Source organism: Hyperoodon ampullatus, assembly GCF_949752795.1.
Source record: "Hyperoodon ampullatus genome assembly, chromosome: 1".
Classification (NCBI taxonomy): domain Eukaryota; kingdom Metazoa; phylum Chordata; class Mammalia; order Artiodactyla; family Ziphiidae; genus Hyperoodon; species Hyperoodon ampullatus.
The window spans coordinates 14,643,782-14,667,409 of NC_136914.1; the positions used below are offsets into that span (position 1 = coordinate 14,643,782).

At 38.7% G+C, this 23,628-nt stretch overlaps 1 protein-coding gene across 1 annotated transcript in view; it reads left to right on the top strand.

Moving 5' to 3' along the window:
• Positions 1 to 23,628, top strand: part of SLC39A8 (solute carrier family 39 member 8) — a 71,009-nt gene that overhangs the window by 15,826 nt on the left and 31,555 nt on the right. The window contains exons 2-5 of the mRNA XM_079708072.1: positions 8,010 to 8,172; positions 15,663 to 15,832; positions 18,785 to 18,907; positions 19,406 to 19,573. Coding sequence (XP_079564198.1) covers positions 8,010 to 8,172; positions 15,663 to 15,832; positions 18,785 to 18,907; positions 19,406 to 19,573 — 624 coding nt within the window. The remainder of the gene's footprint in view (positions 1 to 8,009; positions 8,173 to 15,662; positions 15,833 to 18,784; positions 18,908 to 19,405; positions 19,574 to 23,628) is intronic.

A 23,628-nucleotide genomic window follows, 5' to 3' on the forward strand; every position in this document is an offset into this window, starting at 1 on the left:
ATCTGTCGATGGACACTTAGGTTGCTTCCATGTCCTGGCTATTGTAAATAGAGCTGCAATTAAGAAAATATTTGCAAATGAAGCAACTGACAAACTGGCAACTGACAAAATCTCTAAAATTTACAAGAAGCTCATGCAGCTCAATATGAAAAAAACAAACAACCCAATCCAAAAATGGGCAGAAGACCTAAATAGACATTTCTCCAAAGAAGACATACAGATTGCCAACAAACACATGAAAGGATGTTCAACATCACTAATGTGATGCAAATCAAAACTACAATGAGGTATCACCTCACATCAGTCAGAATAGCCATCATTAAAAAATCTACAAACAGTAAATGCTGGAGAGGGTGTGGAGAAAAGGGAACCCTCTTGCACCGTATCTCCAGATTTTATTTAACCTTATTTAGAGCAGTGGTATCATTCTATACATATTGTTTTGGAATAATCTGTTTTTTCCCTTATCAATGTATCATAAAATAAAGCATCTTTCTCCTTTAAACAATATATCCAGGAAAGGTTCTTTTTGTCTGCTCTTAAGGAAGAGCTTTGAGAATGTGTATAAGCACGTGTGTGTGTGCACGCCTGTGTACATTGTGGGAGGGACTGCATCAGCACCATAGTGGCTTCAGTAAGAACTGTAAGGAAATCTGCGGGAGAAATGGAAGAACAAATCTTGGGGAAACAGAGCTGGGATCACTTGATTAGCCACCTTTTACACCTTAGAAGATCATCTTTCTAGAATGTTCTTTGCTCAAACTTTAGAAAACTCTTTTATCATGGTGAAGTAATCATGAGTAAACATTAAAGAGGAAATTAATTGGGAAAAAGTTCAAGAGAAAGTTGGTAGAGGGTGATTGAGCACATATATATGTGTTGCAAGAGCCAGGCGGTTTGGAAGCGGTATGCAAGTTCCTTGTAGCTGCGGTTGGGTAGTTCCATTGTTGTGTCAGTAACAAACCTGGAAGTGATGCCCATGGTCACTCCCACTTTGCCGCTCCTGTTGCCAGAGTGGAGCATTTAAATCACCAATTCCTTGACGTTGTGTAGTCACCCCTGAAGGGGAAAGTTAATGGGACGCTTCTCTGGTTTCAGGGTCAGAAATGGCCTCCCAATTGTTAAACTCAAACCACCCTTTTAAGCTTTAAATATTTAAATTGTTCTCTTGGGATATTTGTCCAGTTGCCATATTTGAAACATTCTTGTGTATACTTCATCTTCTTTTGCTTTTATACTTTTTTTGCTTTTTCTTTTTTTTTTTTTTTTTTGTGGTACACGGACCTCTCACTGTTGTGGCCTCTCCCGTTGCGGAGCACAGGCTCCGGACGCGCAGGCTCAGCGGGCATGGCTCACGGCCCCAGCCGCTCCGCGGCATGTGGGATCTTCCAGGACCGGGGCACGAACCCGTATCCCCTGCATCGGCAGGCGGACTCTCAACCTTTGCGCCACCAGGGAAGCCCTATACTTTTTTTGCTTTTATATCATTTTGTTTAGGTTACTACTATGAACTTAAACAGGTTTTGCAATTGGTTTTAAAAATTACTGTGAAGACAAGTGAGGGGTTCATTCATTCATTTACTAAGTTGTTCATTCAACAAGTATTTACTAAGCCCTGCTGTGTGCCAGGCATACAGTATTATATTGTTAGTATTAGCATTAGTAAATACTAAGGTGGATATGAGCTCAAGGATTCCAGAAGTTTCTTTCCCATTACATAATGATTTTGGATCTCCATCTTTTCCTCTTCCTAATACACTCTTAACAATCTGAGACCAGTTCCTGGCCTCATAGTTGTATGGTTATATGATGGTAGCTTAGAAGGATGAAGCAACATGTTGGCTTCTCTGCTTGAAATGCAAGAATACGGGGTTTAAAAAAGTCTGTGTGACTCAATTACTTGACAACCCAGAAAAACTGACAGGACTTGATATTTCACTCTAATTTTGATCGTCACTGAGTCTAAATGCATCACGAGAGCTCTCTCTCCCTGCCTTGAGAGCTCAGCCATACCTGTAGCAGTGGCCTTATTAGGAAGGTGAGATGCTCAGCTTCCACAGAATCACAGTCCATGCAAAACAGAATCTGAAACCATCTCTGGGGTGACCTTTGAGTGGGATGATATTTCATTTGTGGCGTAGTGTGAAGGCCTAGGCTTAATGGGTACGGGATCAGATGGTCTTATTGCTTTGTATTATTTAGTGGATGCCATTTGACTAGACAGCCAAGTAGAGAAGACAGCCCATGTGTTGGGAAAAGGAAGAAGGGTGGAGAAGCTGATCTTTTTGTTTTCACACAGGTTCTGGATGTAACATCCCTTTGCTAGCTTTAAAAATGTCTTTTAAATAATTACTTTATATATCAATTAGGACTCTTTCATTTGTAAGTAAAAGAAACAAGTGAAATTAGCTGAAGTCAAAAAGGAAATTCATTGGCTCAGGTAACTGAAGATTCCAGGGGCAGAAGCAGCTTTAGGCACAGATGTATCCAGGGGATTAGTGATGGTATTGGATACCTGCCTTTCTCTGCTTATTAGTTCACCTTCTTTCACATGGTGGAAAAGTGGCCTAAGGAGCCCATAGACTTCTAGCAATCCTAGTGGAAGAAGATTTCTTCAGTAGCTCCACCAGAGAGTGGACAAGTGTGGGCCCTATGTTCCCTGGTCAGCCCCAACTAAATCACATAGAGGGAGGCTCCCATCACAGGCAGGTGGTCTGTTACTGGATGATGGGGAAGGAGTCTCAGGCAGGCAAAAATGATAAGCATTCACTGGCCTTAATTATTTCTTATGTTTTGGGCTTATCTCGCTCTGTCTTATTTTCTGGCTCCCTTTCCTGCTTTTGCACAAATTATACGTGTATTCCCAAAGTTTTTCTCCTCTTTCTATACTCTCTCTCCTGATGATCTCCTCCACTCCCACTTAACTGCTGTCTCCTTACAGAAGACAGCCACATCCTTCTCTCTGGCCTCTAGCTGTCTCAGAAAGCTCACTTATCATTTCCACCCGGTGTCCCACAGGCACCACTGCAACTTTAAATGTCTAAAATGAAACTTGCCACCATCCTCCGAAATGCCTTTCTTTCCCTAGGTTCTCTAATCACACCAGTAGCAATATCCTCTTTCTACTTTCCTGGAATTCTAACCTCAAAGTTAGAATTTTTTGACTATTTCCTCTGCATATTATTTCTGCTTTATATGAACTCTCATAGTTCTTTATAATTACTTTATCACTTTCTCTCTGGTTTTATAGATACTGGTGTATCTGATTTCTTTCTGCTGAAATTATTTTGGTTTCTTGATGGAAGGTATGACGACTTATTTATCTTTGTACTATTTCTTTCTTTGTTGTCACCCTCCACCTTCCACTTCTTCCATCAATGTCATACACAAAATTTTATGATGCAGTAAATACTTGTTGAATGAAGGAAAGAATTTATGTGATGTGTAGTATAATTACATGGTTATTATACTTGGTATTGTTAAAGAAAACCAGAGTCTGACAGTAAGGTAATAAAAACATTTTATTCAAGAACTATTGCAATAGGGGAAAAGGGACCTCAATATAGAACTGGGCTCAGTTCTGAATACATCATGGACAAGTGGGGATGTATAGCCAAGGAACAGAGTGGGGGTCAGTGGATGGGAAATTACTAAGAGGAAACATCAGAGGTAGGGAGGGAGTTTGGTTAAATAGACCTAACAGGATTCCTGCTGAAGCCAGGGTAATCAGATATCAGGGTGCGGAATGAAGAATTTGACCAGATATTGAGGATATTAAGATAATATCAAATATTAAGCCTAGGGGATTTTCTCTAAACAGACTTGGCAGGATTCTTGCTAAAACTGGGCGGTGCCAGCCCTACAAGGATGGACGCAAGGCCGAAGTCTAGAGGACTTAGAAGAACCTGACTAAAGCTTAGTCAAGTAGAGATCCTGTGTAATTATCTACACTGTGTAATCTCAAATCTTGCCTAACTCCTTGGCATTTATTATAAGCAGATTTCCACTGTATAAAATGTTGAGGGAGGAATTTTCCCTAATCATTTAACCTTCCCCTGTCCTCACTGTTCAGGCCTTGGGCACTCATCCTGTTTGTCTCTGCTCTGGGAAGCACTGCCCTTTCTTAGACAATTGGTTTCTTTGCGTCAGGTTCAACTCTGTTAAATCAAAGCATAATAAAAACCAATATTGTTTAAAGCCACATAGGGTGCAGTATAAAGCTATTTGCATTCCACTTGCTGGTAGATAGCTATTTAATTAAACTAATTAGTTAATTAATTTTCACTCATAACTTCACTCCTTTATTTTTATTTATTTTTTAAATTAAAAGGTAGTTGACGTACAATATTATGTTAGTTTTAGGTGTCCTATGTAGTGATTTGACATTTGTAGACATTATAAAATTATCACCGTGATAAGTAGTAACCATCTGTCCCCACACAAAGTTATTACAATATTATTGACCATGTTCCTTAAGTTGTATATTACAACTCCATGGCTAATTTATTTCATAACTGGAGGTTTGTACCTCTTAATCCCCTACACCTAATTCACGCCCCCCCCAACCCGCTTTCTGGCAACCACTGTTTGTTTTCTGAAGGTAGATCGCTAATTTAAATAAGGCAGGCCTGTCATTAATTCAGTTTTGTCACACTATTAGTAGTCCATCCTCATTCTAAAATCATAAAGCAAGGCCTAGAGTTTTGTCATCTCTCTACCTTTTTGTTCTTTCTGAACAGATCATCAAGACTCTCAGCTATCTTTCAATATTGAGTATATATTCCTTGATCGCATTGTTTTTTGTTTTTCCCTAACTGTATGTAGGACAGTGTCTTTAATGATGTACAATGGGCAGTCTGGGCATCCTTAAGGATAGTGACTTTAAAACTGTTGACTGCCATTTATAGTAAAAAATGAACTTTATATTGTGGTCCAGTATACATGTGCATGGTATGTATAAAGTGTAACTGAAGCAAAAATTTGACTAAGCAATACTTACTCCTGTTATGTGTGATACACTCTGTGGTTTCTATTATATTGCTTTTTACTTACTTACAAAATGCTCTCTGTGATGTTGTAAGTGGATTTTCTGATCCACTAATGGGTCACAGTTAGAGTCTAAAAGGAACTGCTTAACAGTCATCAAGTTTTAGGAAGTCTTAGATTGTTCATTCTGAGAAGACTTTTGCAAATTATCTATGGGCAGCATCCCTTTTCCTCCTATTTTGGAGTTGGAGGAACTTCCTTGCAGGGAAACAGTGCTGCTTTGTATTTTCACTTCTACACCTATTTATTCCTGGAATCATGCAGTGGGGCAGTCGAGCCACACGGACTCTGTAATTTTTTTTTTTGGCAGCGCTGCACAGCTTGCAGGAATCTTAGTTCCCCAACCAGAGATTGAACCTGGGCCCTTGGCAGTGAAAGCGTGGAGTCCTAACCACTGGACCGCCAGGGGATTCCCTGGACTCTGTAATTTTTGAGCCTAGCATTTATGCTCCTGGGTGTCTTCACAGTAATGAATAAACTATACCCAGTTTCTCTCCCCCAGTTGGCTATCAAGCTATTTTCTCCCTCCATTGGTTCATTATCCCTTATTCTTGGTCTTAGGGAAGTCTGTTAACAGAGCATTGAGTGTTGTCTCCTACTCTAGGGATGGCACACAGCTATCATTGTCACGAACCCAAAGGAGAGTTTAGGTTCAGTAAAGAACAGTTTTAGGCACATTCTTAGACATTACAAAAATGGTGTGTACATGTGTATTTTCTTTAAGGCAATTGAAGTCTTACCTTTGGCAACTCCATACAATTTGATGTATCTGATGTTTTTCATCTTTCCTTCATAATCAATAGTGATCTTTTACCAAAACTTACACTTTTAATTTGATTGTTTCTGTTGTGAGGGGAATTATAGCACTTTATGATGAAACAGTTAACAACAACTTTTGAGTTCTTGGTACGGTTCATAGTGTATCAGTGACTTTGGGCTGCCATAACAAAATACTGTAGCCTGGGTGGCTCAAACAAGAGAAATTTATTTTCTCACAGACTGGAGACTGCAAGTCCGAGATCAAGGTGCCAGAAGGGTTGGTGTCTGGTAAGAGCTGTCTCCTTGGATTGCAGATGGCTGCTTAAGACAAGGTGTCTCTTCTTATGAAGCCACTAATCCAGTTGGAGCAGGGCTTCACCCTCATGACTTTATCTGACACTAATTACCTTCCAAAAGCCCCATAACCAAATATCATCACATTGGATGTTAGTGCTTCAATATATACATTTGCGGAGGACACAATCCAGTCCAGAGTACAAAGCTAAGGTCTTCGTGGGGTTTAAATATTGGCTGAAGTATACAAAGAAACGTTCTTTGCAGTTATTAAAGATAGACTTTTTTCTTTGAGTGAATGGGTATTTTTCATACTCTATAATTCTTATAACATTGATTAGCAATAGTAACACATTTAATTTCTTTTATAGTCTTCTTAATAATGCAAGTATATAGAAGAAAGTTTACAGTTAAAATATGCCCAAGAGTAAAACGGTACTTTTAAAAAGTTATTTCTGCAGAGAACTTTTTTCTAATGCAGATTCTATTCCTTATTAACAGTTAAATGAACTTCTAAACAGCCTAGCACCATTATAATATAGAAACATTGTAATATAGAAAAGCTACCCGCCATCATTGAGAATAATAGATATTATAGCAAGCAACAATTTGTTCTAAAGACATATTTTAAAACAACTTTTATGTATTGAGGTTACTATTGCAGTCCAGGATGGATGAACTTCTTAACCATGAAATTGTAAGGGAACCAGGTGTGTTTGTCTACAAGAAACGCTATACAGAGCTACTCCAATAGCCTCCACAAAATACCTATTCAAACTGAGGAAAAACAGAGATGGGAGATTGAGGATATAGAATTGTTTTAAAGCTCTTTGTGTGAATTGCTGTTGGTCCACTGATAATATATATATTTTAACATTTTTATTGGAGTATAATTGCTTTACAAGGTGTGTTAGTTTCTGCTTTATAGCAAAGTGAATCAGCTATACATATACATACATCCTCATATCTCCTTCCTCTTGCGTCTCCCTCCAACCCTCCCTATCCCACCCTTCTAGGTGGTCACAGAGCACGGAGCTGATCTCCCTGTGCTATGCAGCTGCTTCCCACTAACTATTTTACATTTGGTAGTGTATATATGTCCATGTCACTCTCTCACTTCGTCCCAGCTTACCCTTCCCCCTCCCTGTGTCCTCAAGTCCATTCTCTACATCTGCATCTTTATTCCTGTCCTGCCGCTAGGTTCTTCAGAACCTTTTTTTTTTTTTTAGATTCCATATATATGCGTTAGCATACTGTATTTATTTTTCTCTTCCTGACTTACTTCACTCTGTATTACAGACTCTAGGTCCATCCACCTCACTACAAATAACTCAGTTTCATTTCTTTTTATGGCTGAGTAATATTCCATTGTATATATGTGCCACATCTTCTTTATCCATTCATCTGTTGATACATTTTTATAGTGACTTTTTGTGGAAGAGGTAGTGTTGGTCTTCCCTGTTGGCACAGTGGTTAAGAATCCGCCTGCCAATGTAGGGGACACGGGTTCCAGCCCTGGTCTGGGAAGATCCCACATGCTGCGGAGCAACTAAGCCTGTGTGCCACAACTATTGAGCCTGTGCTCTAGAGCCTGTGAGCCACAACTAGTGAAGCCCGCATGCCACAACTACTGAGCCCACATGCCTAGAGCCTGTGCTCTGCAACAGGAGAAACCACCACAATGAGAAGCCTGCACACCACAACGAAGAGTAGCCCCCACTCGCCGCAACTAGAGAAAGCCCGTGCGCAGCAACAAAGACCCAACACAGCCAAAAATAAATAAATTAAAAAAAAAAAAGAGGTAGTGTTGTGTGTCTAGAGGAAATAGTCCGTGCCTCTTTATAGTATCTTTGCTTGCAGCCTTTTACTATGTTGACACATATATGGTTACTTTGTTTCTTCTATTTCAGTGTTTATCTGCGGAAGAGATCTTTTCCCTTCATGGCTTTTCAAATGCTTCGCAGATTACCAGCTCAGACTTCTCTGTTATCTGTCCAGCAGTCTTACAGCAATTGAACTTTCACCCTTGCGAAGATCGGTCCAAACACAAAACAAAACCAAGTCTTTCAGAGGGTATGTTGCAAGGTTTTTCTCCCATTTGTTTGAAAACTCTGTGAGCTAGTCTAAAATGAAATTAAGATGCTTCTTTTTCTGCTTTATTGCTCTTAGTTAATCTACATAGAATCCCTTGGTAAAAAATACTTATATTCTGGAAGTCTTTAGAATAAGCATAATTAGAACTCATTTAAGCTCCAGAAGTTATGCTCTTTTATTTATGGAGTCAAAATTTTACTTGGTACCAATGGAAAATTTTATAAAATTCAGTTCTTGATTTTAAGCAATACATGTTTTATGTTGTGTATATTGGATGGCACATTCGCTATTTGGGACATAATTGATCAACTTCCATTACGTTGTACTTATCATATTATTTTAAAACCTGTCAATGTATCTGTCATTGTCAGTAAAGAGATAAGGGAACTAGTGTGGTTCTAAATTAAATCTTAAGGTACTGAGTTATTACTGCTTTAATTTTCATAAATAAAAGAAATTCCAGTGACTCTTTTAAGTGCTTATAGTGGTGTTGCCATAGATATTGTAAAGAAATTTTTAAATATAAGAAAGTAAGTGTATTCTTACTGTATAGTCCACATACTTAATTAAACAGGTAGAAGAGTTCTGTCACCAATGAGATAAATCAGTTGCTGAGGGGCAATTTGTTGGTATTCCCAAATGGTTACCTGCCCCACATGAGTATTTTAATTCTCATTTTTTGGGTTCCTTTATTTCTGTGCATTAAGCATTCAGTAGTGAACAAGAAGAAAAATTCCCTGCCCTCTTAGGGCTTACCATGTAGCGAAGAAAAGAAATAGGAAACATTTATACAAACAAGCAAATAAATTATATAATTTCAGAGTGATAAATGCTATGAAGAAGATAAAGTAGGTAAAGGGTAGGAGATGGTGGGTGAGTGTGATTTTAGATGGGTCAAGGGAGGCCTCCCTGATGAGATTACATTTGAACAGAGTCCTGACTGAGGAGAGGGAGAGGACCATGGCTGGATCTTCTCTGGGGACAGCATTCTTGGTCCAGGGAACAGCAGCCTAAGCTTGGTTTGGGGATGAGCTTGACATGTGTAAGGGACAGCGAGAAAGCGTGTGTGTCTGGAGCACAGTGAGCGGGAAGGAGAGTAGGAGATGGTAGCCAGGGGCCAGATAGGGAGGGCTTGTAAGGTGTGGAAAACTGATTGAATTTTATTCTGAATGTGGTATGAAGACACTGTAGGGTTCTAAACAGGGGAGTGATGTGATTTTATTTGGATTTGTAATAGATTATTCTACCTGCAGTTTGAAGAATAAATTGTTAAGGGGCAAGAGTAGAAGCAAGGAGATGGGGTCGGGGGCTCTTGCCAGGGTTGGTGCTCAGCTTGATGGGGCCTTGGTCTAAGGTGGGAGTGGAGAAGTAAGGAGGTCTGGTCAGATTCAGGATGGATTTTGGAGACTGTGCTAATGTGGTTCGCCTCTGCGCTGGATGTGTGGGAGGGAAAGATGAATCCAAGTTTAAGCCAGAGAAACTGCATAGATGGTTGCACCATATCCTGGGATGGACAAGACTGGGGAAGGAGCACTTTGTTGTGGAAGAAGTGAGTGGTGAGGACCAAGAGTATAATTTTTGACGTGGTTAGTCCGAGACATTGATGTAGACCCACAAGGGGACATGTCCAGTAGGCAGTGGCACACACATATTTGGATTTCAGAGAATAGTCGAGGCTGGAGATTTGTCATCTCAGAGATGGTGTTTGGAGCCACTGGTCTGAGTGAGCACATCTAATGTGAATATAGATGGCGAATATAAAGAGAGGAAAGATGAAGAAGAAAAGGGAAGCCTCAACAAAGGGAGTGCCTATTTTATTGGGCTGGCCAAAAAGTTTGTTTGGGTTTTTCTGTAACATGAAAAACATGAACGAACTTTTTGGCCAGCCCGATACTAACTTTTGGATTCCTCTGTGTATATATGAGCATTTTAATCTCACTATATATGAATAAAAGGGATAACAACAAAGACAAAAATAACGATAACAGCCAACTTTTATGTAGTCCTTTCTATAACCGATACTTTTCCAAGTTCTTTCATATGTTAACTCAATTAATCTTTGCACAACTATATGATGGAACAACTATTCCCATTTTACAGCCAAGGAAACCGAGGTGCAGAGAGTTCAAAGTCATTTGCTCAAGATTTATACAGCTTGTACATGGTAGAGCCAGGTTCAAACCCAGGCTGTCTCAGCGTCAGAACCCATGTTCTCTTTTGTATTCTATATTTACATATACAAAGAATAGAAATTACCAACCATAATTTATCAGTATAATTAGCGATTTTGTGAGTAACAATAATTTCAGAGCTCATTGTTCAAACAAATATTTTTTCTAGAGGATGTACTAAATGGGAATATGTTTATATTTCTACAAGTTTATTTAATATAGTTTGCACTTTATATTCAAAACTAAATTCAGCAAATGCCTTCTGTACTAACATTTACTAATAATATAGTGTAGTAAAAGCATAGATTCTAAAGTCAGCCAACCTAGGCTCAGATCCCAGCTCTATAACTTTCCAGCTATGTTGGGCACTTGACTTTGTTTCTGCCTTAATTTTCTCATCTAAAATAGTTCCTTTCTCATAGGGTTGCTCTAAAGATTAAATAACTTAACGTTTGTAGAGCATTTAGAATATTATCTGGCACACAGGTACTATGTATGTATATATATCGGTTACATGAACTATATCTGACATGTACATAACTCTGGGGGCAGGAGGTGAGGCTTCTGAGAAAAAGCAAATTCTCTACTCTGTGCAGGTTAATTACTGATATTCAAAACTGTTTTAACCCCTATTAATTCCCGGGTTACCCTCTCAGGAACCAGGAAGTAGGAACAGGAAAGTGGTAAGCAATAAGGGGAAGAATTCTAGGATCACTACTGCAAAGCCATAAAATGGAAAAATCATCACTCCTAAGTTACAAGGTCAGGAAAGCACCAAGTATTCAGATGCAGGACCCAGAGAGAAATGCCTCTTAGGGTGCACATTATCTTAGGAATTGAAATAAGGCTAGAATGGGTGGGATGGAGTGAGAGAAGATATAGAAAAGTTTCTGGAGAATTAGGGATACTAGTAGAGTATCCATTACTAGTCTAAGATGATTGACTGCATATGGCCGTTACTTGGTGTAATATCTTGTTTTATTTTTGTGCAGCTGTGTAATCTTGGGTGACTTGTTTAATGTCTCTGTGCCTCATCTGCAAAATGGAGATAATAGTTGCACTTTCCTTACAGAATTGTTGGGGATATCAAATGAGTTAATATGCACAAGTACCTAGAACAGTGCCTGCAACAGAGTAGGAAAAATATGTCTTCGCTCTTCTTATGCATATGCTCATAGGTTGACTCTATTCCCTGGCCCCTGTGTAAGCCTGTTCTTTTCTAACAAAGAAAGGATATTTTAAACAATGAAATGCCCTGGATTCTTTCTATAATAGTTCACTTAATATAGAGTCAATTTTGAGCTCATTCAAGGGAATGAAAAACCAAAATAAAAGCAAGCCAAACTCTGATATTTCAATGGGCAGATAAAAAGAATCTCACTTACCTGAGACCTTACTGTTTGTGATTTTGAAATTGCCTCTCAGGTACTTTAGAAACTCATATTGATGAGTGCAATAAACTGATGGTAAATTAAATTCTCTAGGAGATTAATTACATTTTTAGCAATAAGTTAATGGTCCAAAGTTGCCTCATTTTTTTTTAAGATCACAGAATACCATTCAGTTCAAATAACAGATAAGAATAATAGCATCTTATCCTTAATAGTATCCCTGAAAATCACACTGTCCAACTCTGTAATACAGTTGAGGACATAAGTCTATGTTCCAGAGAGGTTAAATGGCTTCCTCTAGGTACATACCTGAGGGGGGATGAGAGCCCAGGGCTCCTGACTCCTGGTTTGCTCATCTTTCATTGTGTAACAGTGATCCAAATGAACTAAAATTTACGTGATGTCTACTGACTAACTTAAAAAATATATATAATAGCATTTATTGAAGAGTTACTATATTACGGGGTCTGAATTAACTGGTTTTATTTCAATTCTTCTAAAAACTATGAAATAGAATTAAATGAGCTTAAAAAGGTGAAGTTCTTAGAAGAATCTTAACACATTGTGGGCACTCAATAAATGTTCGCTATTGTTACTAATATTCCTTGAAAATGTATTAAAATTCTTCAGAGTTCACTAAGAAGCAGAGAGAAAGGATTTTCTCTGAAACAGATCATTAGAGGGAGACCTCTGTGTATATGGAGAGGTCCAGGGAGTATTCTTTTTTTTTTTTTTTGTGGTATGTGGGCCTCTCACTGTTGTGGCCGCTCCCGTTGCGGAGCACAGGCTCCGGATGCGCAGGCTCAGCGGCCATGGCTCACGGGCTCAGCCGCTCCGCGGCATGTGGGATCTTCCCGGACCGGGGCACGAACCCGTCCGTGTCCCCTGCATCGGCAGGCGGACTCTCAACCACTGCGCCACCAGGGAAGCCCAAGGAGTATTCTTATACTAATTCATTCTTTGGTGCTCAGGTTGAGTGGATGAATGAATCTTTTTTCCCTGAATAATGTGCTAACAATGCAAGAAGGGGGGGAGACTATGCTGTGTGCCTGGAGCATGACGGTTCCCACTCCCAAAGTTCCCCAAGTGGTTCTGATGTGCACAATACTATAAGGAAGGTTAGAAATGTTGGACAAGCAAATGAGTTGGTAATTTTTTGACAGAGTTCTGGGCTGCACCTTGAAAATATGGCATTCATTCATTCATCAAGATATGTGTGCTATTTGCTGGGCAACATTCTAGGCTCTGAGGAAGAATAAAACATAGCCCCTGTCCTTGAAAATCTTATCATTTGTATCATGTAGACAAATATATAAGTAATAAAATGATGGTAGCACACAAGAAATGGTAAGTGGCCCAAATACCTTCAAAGAACTATGGGAAACTTGATGAGCAAGGGATTGCTGCCTGGAAAATCCAGGAAAGTTTCATGGAGGAGGTCTTTGCATTGGCTTGGAGAGCCGTGTGTGAGTTTGTCAGGCAATGAAGATAGAAAAGGTGTTTTCAGATAAAGAACCACAGTGCAAAGGTAATTCTATATTTGGAAAACATTGTGTCTGCATAAAGGCCATGTTGATAAGGGGGTAAATAACATTGGAGAGGTCGTGTGGCAGTCCGTTGATGAAGGACAGCTGCAAATAGGGGCACGAGATGATCAGAATTGTGTTTTAGGATAATAAGATTGGTGGCCATGTCAAGTACGGGGAGGAAGACCAGAGAGAAAGCTGTCATAGTGCACCAGATGAGGAGTGGGAGGTGATGGGATGGAGAACGTGGAGTGAGATATCTCAAGCAAAATTCATAGAGTTTGGTCACTAATTGTCTTTGGAATTGACTGTGGGGAGTGAGAAATTGAAATTGATCCTGATGTTTCTGCTATTTATGGAGACAGTGGACAAGGGTAGTGAAATAGGATTTCTCAGGGGAAGCTGATGAGTTTCATATGCGTAGTGGCTTTGCCTCTGTTTGGTACTCAAAAAGTTCTTTGCATTTTGATTTTAGTTTCCAACTTGTATATATCTTGTCTACCTAATTAGATTATAAATATTTGTTGAATGAATGAACACATGTAGGCTAGTGATGGGATAGAAGACTGTTTGTGTTAAGGGCAACTACACATAGATTATACCATGGAGGAAGAGGTGGGAATGCTAAGGGGAGTGGGTAGTATTGCTTTAGGTGATAAGGTAGTAAATGGGAATGAGGTGGACCTTTGTGAGTCCCATGAGATGACTCTGGGGCATGGTTAGGAGTCTGGAACTGATAGGAAATTATCTGCAGAAGATAAAGGCATGGTCAGTGCTGAATCTTGTGGTAACATTGTAATGTTTATTATCTGTCCTTTTCATGTGGTACTCAGCACAAGCTACCTTGTTTTGCTTTGTGTATGTGTGTGCCCTCTAGCGTCCCCAAGCCAAAGGTCCAAGCTCCTTGTTGGCAGGAAGCACTGTTTGGTCTACAACCTAGGCTCCATAAATGTTTGCTAAGATGGCTTATTTGTAGTTAGAATCACTAGAATAATGGTGAGCAATTCTGTATTCATGAAGCACAATATAACGTGTTCACAGTTTGGTTGAGTCCCTTGAGCTTTTTAAAAATTAGATTACCTCTAAGGAGTAATGAAGCTTATTGCTAATGAATGTGGGCCCTGGAGCCAGACTGGGTTCAAAGTCTTGCATTCTATTCACATGACTCGGGCAGCTGATTTGAACTCCACGTACCTTGGTTTCCTCAACTGCACGAAGGAGGTAGTAGTAGTACTTGCTTCGCAGGGTTTTGTGAAGATCAAATGAATTAATACAGGTTAGTCACTTAGTATGGTGCCTGGCACATGGCAAACACTCTCCAAGCATTTGGTGTTACTACGTACTCCAGGGATAGTGTCAATGAGGAAAGTGCCCCGACACTTAAAAATGTTTTCTGGGCATTTTAAAGAAGTGACAATGCAGAGGCAGCTTTCTAATCTTTCACACTGTCCTTAGCGCACAGTCAGTGGGGCTGCAGGCAAAGCCAACGTCGCACAGTTCTGGAGGCAGTTTGTATCTCAGCCTGCACTGCCACCTCCCCGTACGGTTCACACAGTCTGTTTCACTCGCATTCCCACGTTGTTTTTAAACCATCCCCTCTAGGATAACCGGGGAGATACTGACCTTAGGATGCCATCCGTTCATTTCATTTTAAGGAACATTTTTAAAGCACCACTAGGGGGCCAGGCCTTAGGATGGAGACATGAAGAATGCTCCACTCTATGGGATATTGTTGCCTTCGTCTGAGCCTGGTAGGGTGAGTTGTGCAACGTATCCACTCTCTGCTGCTGCCATGTGCTCCCTTCTTGAGTGCTCATTGCACTGGGGCTCCCTGGAGGCCCAAGCAGGGGGCTGAGGTGCTGTCTTCCCCGAGGAGGTGCTGTCCACAGGGCCTGCAGACAAATGATTATGACGAGCTCAGTGTCAGCAACTATGGTCATCTTGAAGCTAACAACCCCACCCATCTGCTTGCCCTCGTCACCCCATACCTTCTCCCCGAAACACACACTGCCTCAGTTAGTCCTCTGAAAGGCCTAGTTTTAAACTGGGCTTTGAGCCACAGATGCAGCTAGGTAGCTTGGAGCCTGTGGGCCTTGGATGATCACTCTGCTAGATGTTCTTCAAATTCCCTGCAAGCTATAAAAGTCTGTAATCCCATAATGATGACTTAGGACTGAGGAAAGCATAGACAGTGTTACTATTAATATTTATATTCTCAGTAATTTTCTATATAATTGCCAGTGAGAAGGTTTCATTGTTTTAAAGAAGATACCTGTTTCAAGCTTTTAAAGATGAAATGTGTTTCAGACTTAATGTACAGTGAGATGTCATTTGGCTCCTATGCTCTAATTAATTTCTACTCTTTTCCCTCTGATCCACAGTTTGGGGATATGGCTTCCTGTCAGTGACAATTATTAATCTGGCATCTCTCCTCGGACTGATTTTGACTCCGTTGATAAAGAAATCTTATTTCCCTAAGATTTTGACCTATTTTGTGGGGCTGGCTATTGGGACTCTATTTTCAAATGCAATTTTCCAACTTATACCAGAGGTAAGGAGGTTGGCTGTTTGTTTCTGTGAATAATTGTTTCTCTTAAATGTTTCAGCACTTTGTACATTTTAAGCCTCCATAATTCTTGCAGCATTTTATGGTCTGGTTTATAGTGTTTTGGATAAGAGAAAGCTGAATCACAGCAAATGAAAAAGCTTGTCCCAAGCTGCAGAGGAAGTCAGCGTCAGAGAGAAAATTAATATTCTGGGCGGCCAGGCACCAGGACGTGCTCAGACAGCTCTGGGACACCTCGGAAGGCCTTACGACTCTATTCTGTCTCACATTTGGCAAATTTAATTTTTCTACACTCTTTTTATTATTTACTTGTTTATTTCTGAAGTGCACGCAGTGTCAAATTTACTAAGATATACAACAGAATTCCTCCATGGATCAGTTCGGTGCTTTGTGACCACCTAGAGGGGTGGGATAGGGAGGGTGGGAAGGCAACGCAAGAGGGAAGAGATATGGGAACATATGTATATGTATAGCTGATTCACTTTGTTATAAAGCAGAAACTAACACACCATTGTAAAGCAATTATACTCCAATAAAGATGTTAAAATAAATTCCTCCATGTATTTACTACAGCTAAAGAAGACTAGAGGGTAAATTAGAACATGGTTGACAAACCTTTTCATTCTTTTTGATTGTGGATAAAAATCAATCGAAGCCCAATAAATAAACAGCAGCTTATTTTTTCCTTTGGTAAAACGTATTATTGATCTGCCATTGACTACAGTGTGCTATTCAGTTCATCAGCACATGATACATATGTTTTATTTCAAATCTATAATGTGGCCATATAAGGAAGAGAGATGGAGTGAGGAGAATAAGTGAGAGGAAAGGAGACAGGAAGGAGAAAGAGACATTAACAAGAAGGAGTCACAAAGGGCAACTGGAGAAACACATATACACGTGGACAGTATCTCCCCACTCATGCACACACAAAGATGGAGGGGCAAGCTCTGAACAAAAAGAAAATATACAGTATCACCTTCAGCTCATAAGTTTTAGAAAATTATAACTAAAGCTCCTTTTAGTTTTCGCAGCTATATATGAAAGTGGGGATGTAACTTCTTAAAGTCATAGTTTATTTTTATTATTATTATATCTAGAAAGGACCTAGGAGAACATCTACTTCAAAGCCTCAATTGTAGAGATGAAAAAATTAAAATCCAAGGGGATTAAATGACTTGATTACAGCCATATAATCAGCTAGTAACAAAGCTAGGATGACAAAACAGATTTTCTGATTTAAAAAATTATATGTAATATATTTGATATAGTATTATATATATTAACTCACCTGATTTGTGGTGAGTCAAATTAAATTAAACAAACTGACATGGTATGTGGACTGAGGATTGTACATTTATGATTTGGAGGTTTCCTGTTTTATTGAAAATGTAATAATACATTAAAATGTCTATTAGGAAAATAAACTTCTTCAACAGCACTTATAGAGGTTCTTTTGCCTTTCTGTGATAATTAGGGAATTATGGATATGAGCAGAGAATTATGTAAACACTAGAGAATCTATCTTTTTAATAATACCCCCAATTTACATAGTTATTTCTTTAAAAAAATTTTTTTTAAATTTATTTACTTTTTACTTTTGGCTGTGTTGGGTCTACGCTGCTGTGCATGGGCTTTCTCTAGTTGCAGCGAGCGGGGGCTACTCTTCATTGCAGTGCACGGGTTTCTCATTGCGGTGGCTTCTCTTGTTGCGGAGCATGGGCTCTGGGTGCGCGGGCTTCAGTAGTTGTGGCACGTGGGCTCAGTAGTTGTGGCTCGCGGGCTCTAGAGTACAGGCTCAGTAGTTGTGGTGCGTGGGCTTAGTTGCTCTGCAGCTTGTGGGATCTTCCCTGACCAGGGCTCAAACCCATGTCCCCTGCATTGGTAGGTGGATTCTTAACCACTGCACCACCAGGGAAGTCCTGATAGTTATTTCTTTTGTGGCAAAATTATTTTCCCTTTGCTATTTTATTTTCATAACCACTGTGTTAGTTGTATAGAGTAGGTATTTTTATGCCATTTTTGCACTGTGTAAATAGGTCTGGAGAAGTCACTGAAAAGAAGATGTGGCATGAGGTCTCCCCAGAGACAGATGTAGAACAAGAACCCAGGCATTTTCTATTCTAGACTGCTGTTCAGAAGGGAAATTTACAATGTGTGGAATGGTATAAAGCTGTGGCTTTTCACATGTTATGCTCCCCTGCTAGTTTACTTATTTTAAGTTTGTATTTCTTGTCTGCCTAGAACATCTTGACTCTATAATTTCAAACTCCAGCTCTTGTCCTGTGTCCTTTAAACAATGAATTATTTCATTCTCATCATTTGTGAGTGTGTGTGTATGTGTGAGTGTGTGTGTATGTGTGTGTGAGTGCCTGGTATCTTATATCCTTTCTTCCTTATTCTGGGGCTCAGTCCTCGATTTATTTATCTCTTTAGGACTTATTAGGATCCTCTAAGTTCAAGGGGCTCTCTCTTGGGAAAACAGTAATCCAAGTGACCTGCCATATTTGCTTTAAAAAGTTGACTCTGGAAATTATGGGCAAATATATTACTTTTAGTAAAAGTGGATAATCAATGTCTCATTTGTCTTAATTACCCGTGTCTAATATTATCTTATAAATACAGGAATCAGTGCTACTTTTTTACTGCTAAAAGTTTACTTTCTCAAGGCAAGTATTGCTGAAGGTGTTATAGCTAGGAAACTATAAGGTACTCTGGGGGCTTTATTTAATAGGACTTCCTCTGGTTATAAGACTTCAGTGCTATCTCTTACAGTTTGATTTCTCAGATTTCAGCATTTTTGTTTTATGATTTTGGCAGGTAAATTCCCAATATTACCTGGATGTGAAGGATGGACTTAGGACTGTGGTGAAAATTATTTACTGAATCAAATTAAATTACTTGGTCTTACCTGAATTGCCTTTTTTTCTTCCTTAGGCATTTGGATTCAATCCCAAAATTGACAAGTATGTTGAGAAGGCAGTTGCTGTGTTTGGTGGATTTTACATACTTTTCTTTTTTGAAAGAACACTTAAGATGTTATTGAAGACGTATGGTCAGGTAAATGGACTTTATTTAAAATGTTTGATGTTTTACCCACTAAAGCTACTTTATATAGGCAAATAAAGGCAGGAATTTTATTCTTACAATTATGTGAACAGTTCGGCTTTTAGACTTATGAATATGAGGAGAGAAAGAAAAGGATCAATATATTGATAAGTATAAGAGGAACACTTGATTCTTATTGTAGAATTTGGAGTAAATACTAACAACTTAATGTCCAATTGCAGATGCACATAATTTGTATTCCATTCATATCCACCAACATAAGAAGGTATATGCACCCTAACATGAAAAAACCAAAACAGGAGAATCTAATAAATGAAGATACATTTAAAGGAAGAGAAATTTTATAAATCTAAAAAGATTATACTACATGTAGAATAGATATAAAAATTTTCTCTTATAAATAAAAACCATTAAATTCTCTATTTTCTTGCCTGTATGAGCCATCTTTGTTTCTTCTTATAACCTTTTCCTCCCTTATTTTTCTTGTAGGATGGTCATACCCACTTTGGAAATGATGACTTTGGTTCTTCTCAAGAAAAAACTCATCAGCCTAAAACGTTACCTGCCATCAATGGTGTGACATGTTATGCAAATCCAGCTGTCACAGAGCCTAATGGACACCTTCATTTTGATAATGTCAGTGTGGTATCTCTACAGGTATTGTAATTCTCTTTACTGCATCCTTCACACTATGTGAGACTGTTGTGCATGCAGCCAGTCAGTATTTTGCACATTTAATTGTATCAGACTTATTCCTGCATGTGTGGGATAAGTGGAATGTAAGTTTGTTTCTTTTTCCACTTTCCCTCCATCAATTTACTGCAAATATGCGAGTTTAGCAATAAATTGTAGGTTGCTGGGTTGGAGGCTTTAGTATTCTCTAAGATTGTTTAACTATGTAAGAGTTACTAAGATTTATACAATCATATGTTGCAAAATTAATTTAGAGCATTTCTCTTATTTTGCAATTCTTTCGAGATACAAAACCAAAGAATCCCTTTGAGTGATTTTGAAACTGAAAGAAGACTTGTAAGCTATTAAAATTGTGTTCATTAATTAATTGAATTAGAATTTTCATTCCCATTTTCTAAATAATGTTAATGGGTATTATTTCTTGAGCAAGTATTATATGCCAGGTAATAAGCCAGCACTTATTTTATCTCATTTACTTTTTATAACAACGATTAAAAGTAGGGATTCTTTTCTACATATTAGAACTACATATTAGAACTATTAGAACTAAAAGCAGGGGTTATTTTCTATGTATTAGAATTATTTGGAAATCAAACCCAAATTATGTATGCAAAAATGAGAATTTATTGGAAAGATAGTGGCTATCTAATGGGATAGCCAAGCTATAGGAAGATCAACAACCCTGGAACCATTAGAATTATTAGGACTCCCACTCCCTTCTCCTCTCTGCATCTTAGAGTCATTCTCTTTTTTCACTGTGGATGGGCTCCTTCATAAACGGGAACCATAGCCACTAGCAACTCCTGGGATTTATGTTTTATAATTTAGGCTACAGAAGGAAATTGACCTGCCCCTTTAAGTCCTAAATCCAAAATTTCTGGCGAGTGTCTCCTTGGTCCAGCTTGAATCAGATGTCCACTTCTAGACTAATCTAAGTGCTTAGAGGGTTGAGCCCTTTGTATGGCCCCAAGGGAATATGGATGAGGTAGAAGCGTGGTTATTAAAAGGGAGACTGGGATGCCAGTGTCATGGGTGTCCACACATGTCTCATTTGACAGATAAAGAAAGTGGAGCTTTGGATGCTAAGTAACCTCTCCAGGGTCTCTCAGCTCATAAATGACAGATCCAAAAGCTACAAAGTTAAATACAATATAAAAGACGATAATTAAAAATAAAATCAGAAGGAAGTCAGCTAAGAAAAAAAAGAAGAAAAAAGATATTTGGAAGAGGTTATTAAGGCAAATGATCTGAGTTTCCTTCTGGAAAGAAAATATGATTGGTCCTATACTTCTTCCCACCCGATTAAGGAAAATCTCAGGAGGGATTGAAAAGGCAGTTTTATGTGAGCACTAAGCTAAGAGAGGAAATTATTTCATGCAATATAGTGAATGATGCTTTTAGGCAAGACTTTGCAAAGAATATGTAAATGTTCAAATAGATAATTTCCTATAATAATTACAGCTAACCTTTATTAAATGTTCAAGGACTATGCCTAGAACTTTAGATGAATGATCTCATTTGATCCTCATAATAGCCTAGGAGACAAGCACTCTTACAATTAGGAGATTGTGGCTTAGAGAGGTTAAATAAACCCAAGGACACACATCTCCTAATGACGAGGCTTCTATCAGGACTGAGGCCATCTGATGCGGAAGCTTGCACTCTTATACGCCTTGCTGGATTGCCTTCATCATGTCACTGTTCTGTTAGGATCAAGATGATAACATTAACTCTTAATAAATATTAAGTTTTGTAGAGCGAAGATGATAATTTTGGCCCATGGTTAGTGCTTTCTGAGAACAAATAAAATTGATCTGCTCAAAAGTTTGACTTTAGTTTTAAAGTTTTAGGACTCCTGGTTTCTGATTCACAGTGGCCAGAAGACATGTTTGCAGTAAACACAAACACCATGGCAAAGATGGGGTCCTAGACAGCATCCTGTTTTACATAATTTAGAAATATCAGTCAAATGGCCCTTCTTTCTCTGCTTCTGGTAGTAGTGCTAATATACAGGCTTTCATTCATTTATTTAATAAACATTTATTGAGTGCCTGCTCACTGTCCTAGGCACTGGGGATTCAGAAGCAAACAAATTCTGGTGAAGCTTATAGTTTATTCAGCAGAAATAGATAATATAGAAAAGAGTAAAACAAGAAAATATCAGGTAGCATTAACTATTTTGATGAACATAAAACATGGTGATGTGGCAGTGACATGTGGAGGCTTCTTTGATCTATCAAGAACGGTCCCTTAAGAGGTCAGAGGAGAATTGGATAATGAGAAAGAAGAACCAGCCATGAAAATATCTGGGAAAATAATGTTCCAAAAGCTTTGAGAATAATCAAATGGGTCCCATACAAGGGAACGGGGAGCTGAATGGCGTTGGATTTCCTGACATCAGTGCTGGAGACCAGTGGCACAGTACCTTCAATATTCTGAACAGAGGCAACTCTGGAATTGTAAACCTGGGTAAACTACCAATCCCGTGAGAGAGCAGAAGGAAGCTAGGAGTCTTGAAATCTACTTCTAGGAATGAGAAGTCCACCTGAAGTAGAGAAGGTGTGTGCCAGGATGACAGCCGTGAACCTGGCCTTGACATGAGCCACATAGAAAGTCCTGATGCTAATTTCATCTGGGGACTATTTTCTGGCCGTTTTGGTTGTAGGTACAATCTCTAGTGAAGAGAGATTTAAACAAATTGAGCAACACACTGTTATTTTCGGTTTTCTCTTCACATCGCATTAAAAACAGAGGAAAGAAGAGACATTTAAGAAATGCTATCAGGGTCCAGATATTGCTTTAAGAGACAATAGATAGAGAAATATGAGTGATACTGATTTTAATAATAAAATTAGAATATTTTCTAGTATTTTATATGATGAGAATATATTTAACCTGGGTGACCCCATTACAATGATTGAACATGATGTGTAAAATTCATGGTTTGTTTCGAAGCCCAAGTATTGCCCTGAGAATTTTGTTGACACTTCCTGTTTTTACTGTTTTGACACAGTGAAGTTTTTCCAAATTGAAGATAATAAGAAACCATCTAAGAGTGAGTTAAGAAAAGTAGTTTAATTTGACATTGCTATCAAAAGAACACAAATTATATGACAATCTGGATTACAACAACATGATTCTTGGTTTTTCTGGAATATAGGAAGAACAAAAGAAATGTTATAGAATAATTAAAATGCATGACTTCGGGATGCCTTTATCAGTATTCATCCAGACAATTTTGGTTCATCACCGAATACTCAGAAATGCAATAATGTTTAAGTTTAGTTGCCTTTGGTATTTTGTCTATATTCACTCATATAAAAACGATAGTTTTACATGTATTTTTAAAAATTTTATTGCCATGGAAGCGACTTTATCACAGTATGAGGATAGAAGATATTTTATTTAACAGTTTGTTAGCTTGATTATAACTTTTAAATATTTAGACAAATGGTGTGAAACTTCCGTAGTACCCTTGTTCCAGTCTCAGTAAATGTTTACACCGCAGCCTGCATGGCACGTGTGCGCGCGTTGCTGTGGGCATGTAGGAGCATTCATGTTCTGGGGAGAAGGTAGCAGTGATACAGGCATAATTAGGAAGCAGTTATGAGGGACAAACTGGAGCTCAGGATTCCATCTCTCCAGTTATCCCGTTATTGCCTCTAAGTAACGTTTCACATCTCACCCTGTGACACTTGCTCCGTTCCTTTCTCTCTCTGACTACTACGCAAACACAAGGAGAAGTCATTGCAGTAACTCTGCAGCCAGGTGGATCTTTTCCCCGAGTCTACAGCTTCAGAAAGACTGTGTTTAATAGACTTTGATTCCTCAGGAATGTCAGGTACTTCGGGGAGTTTTAGCTCTTCAAGGCCACTAGAGGGCCCATCTAGCTCATTCCTCCAGTAGTACAAAATCAGTATCTTTTTCTAAATGAAACCTCCTGTGCTTTCATTTAAGAATGAATGCTATTAAATATGAAGTGATATGAGCCACTTATTCTTCCTAATAGAAGAACAATT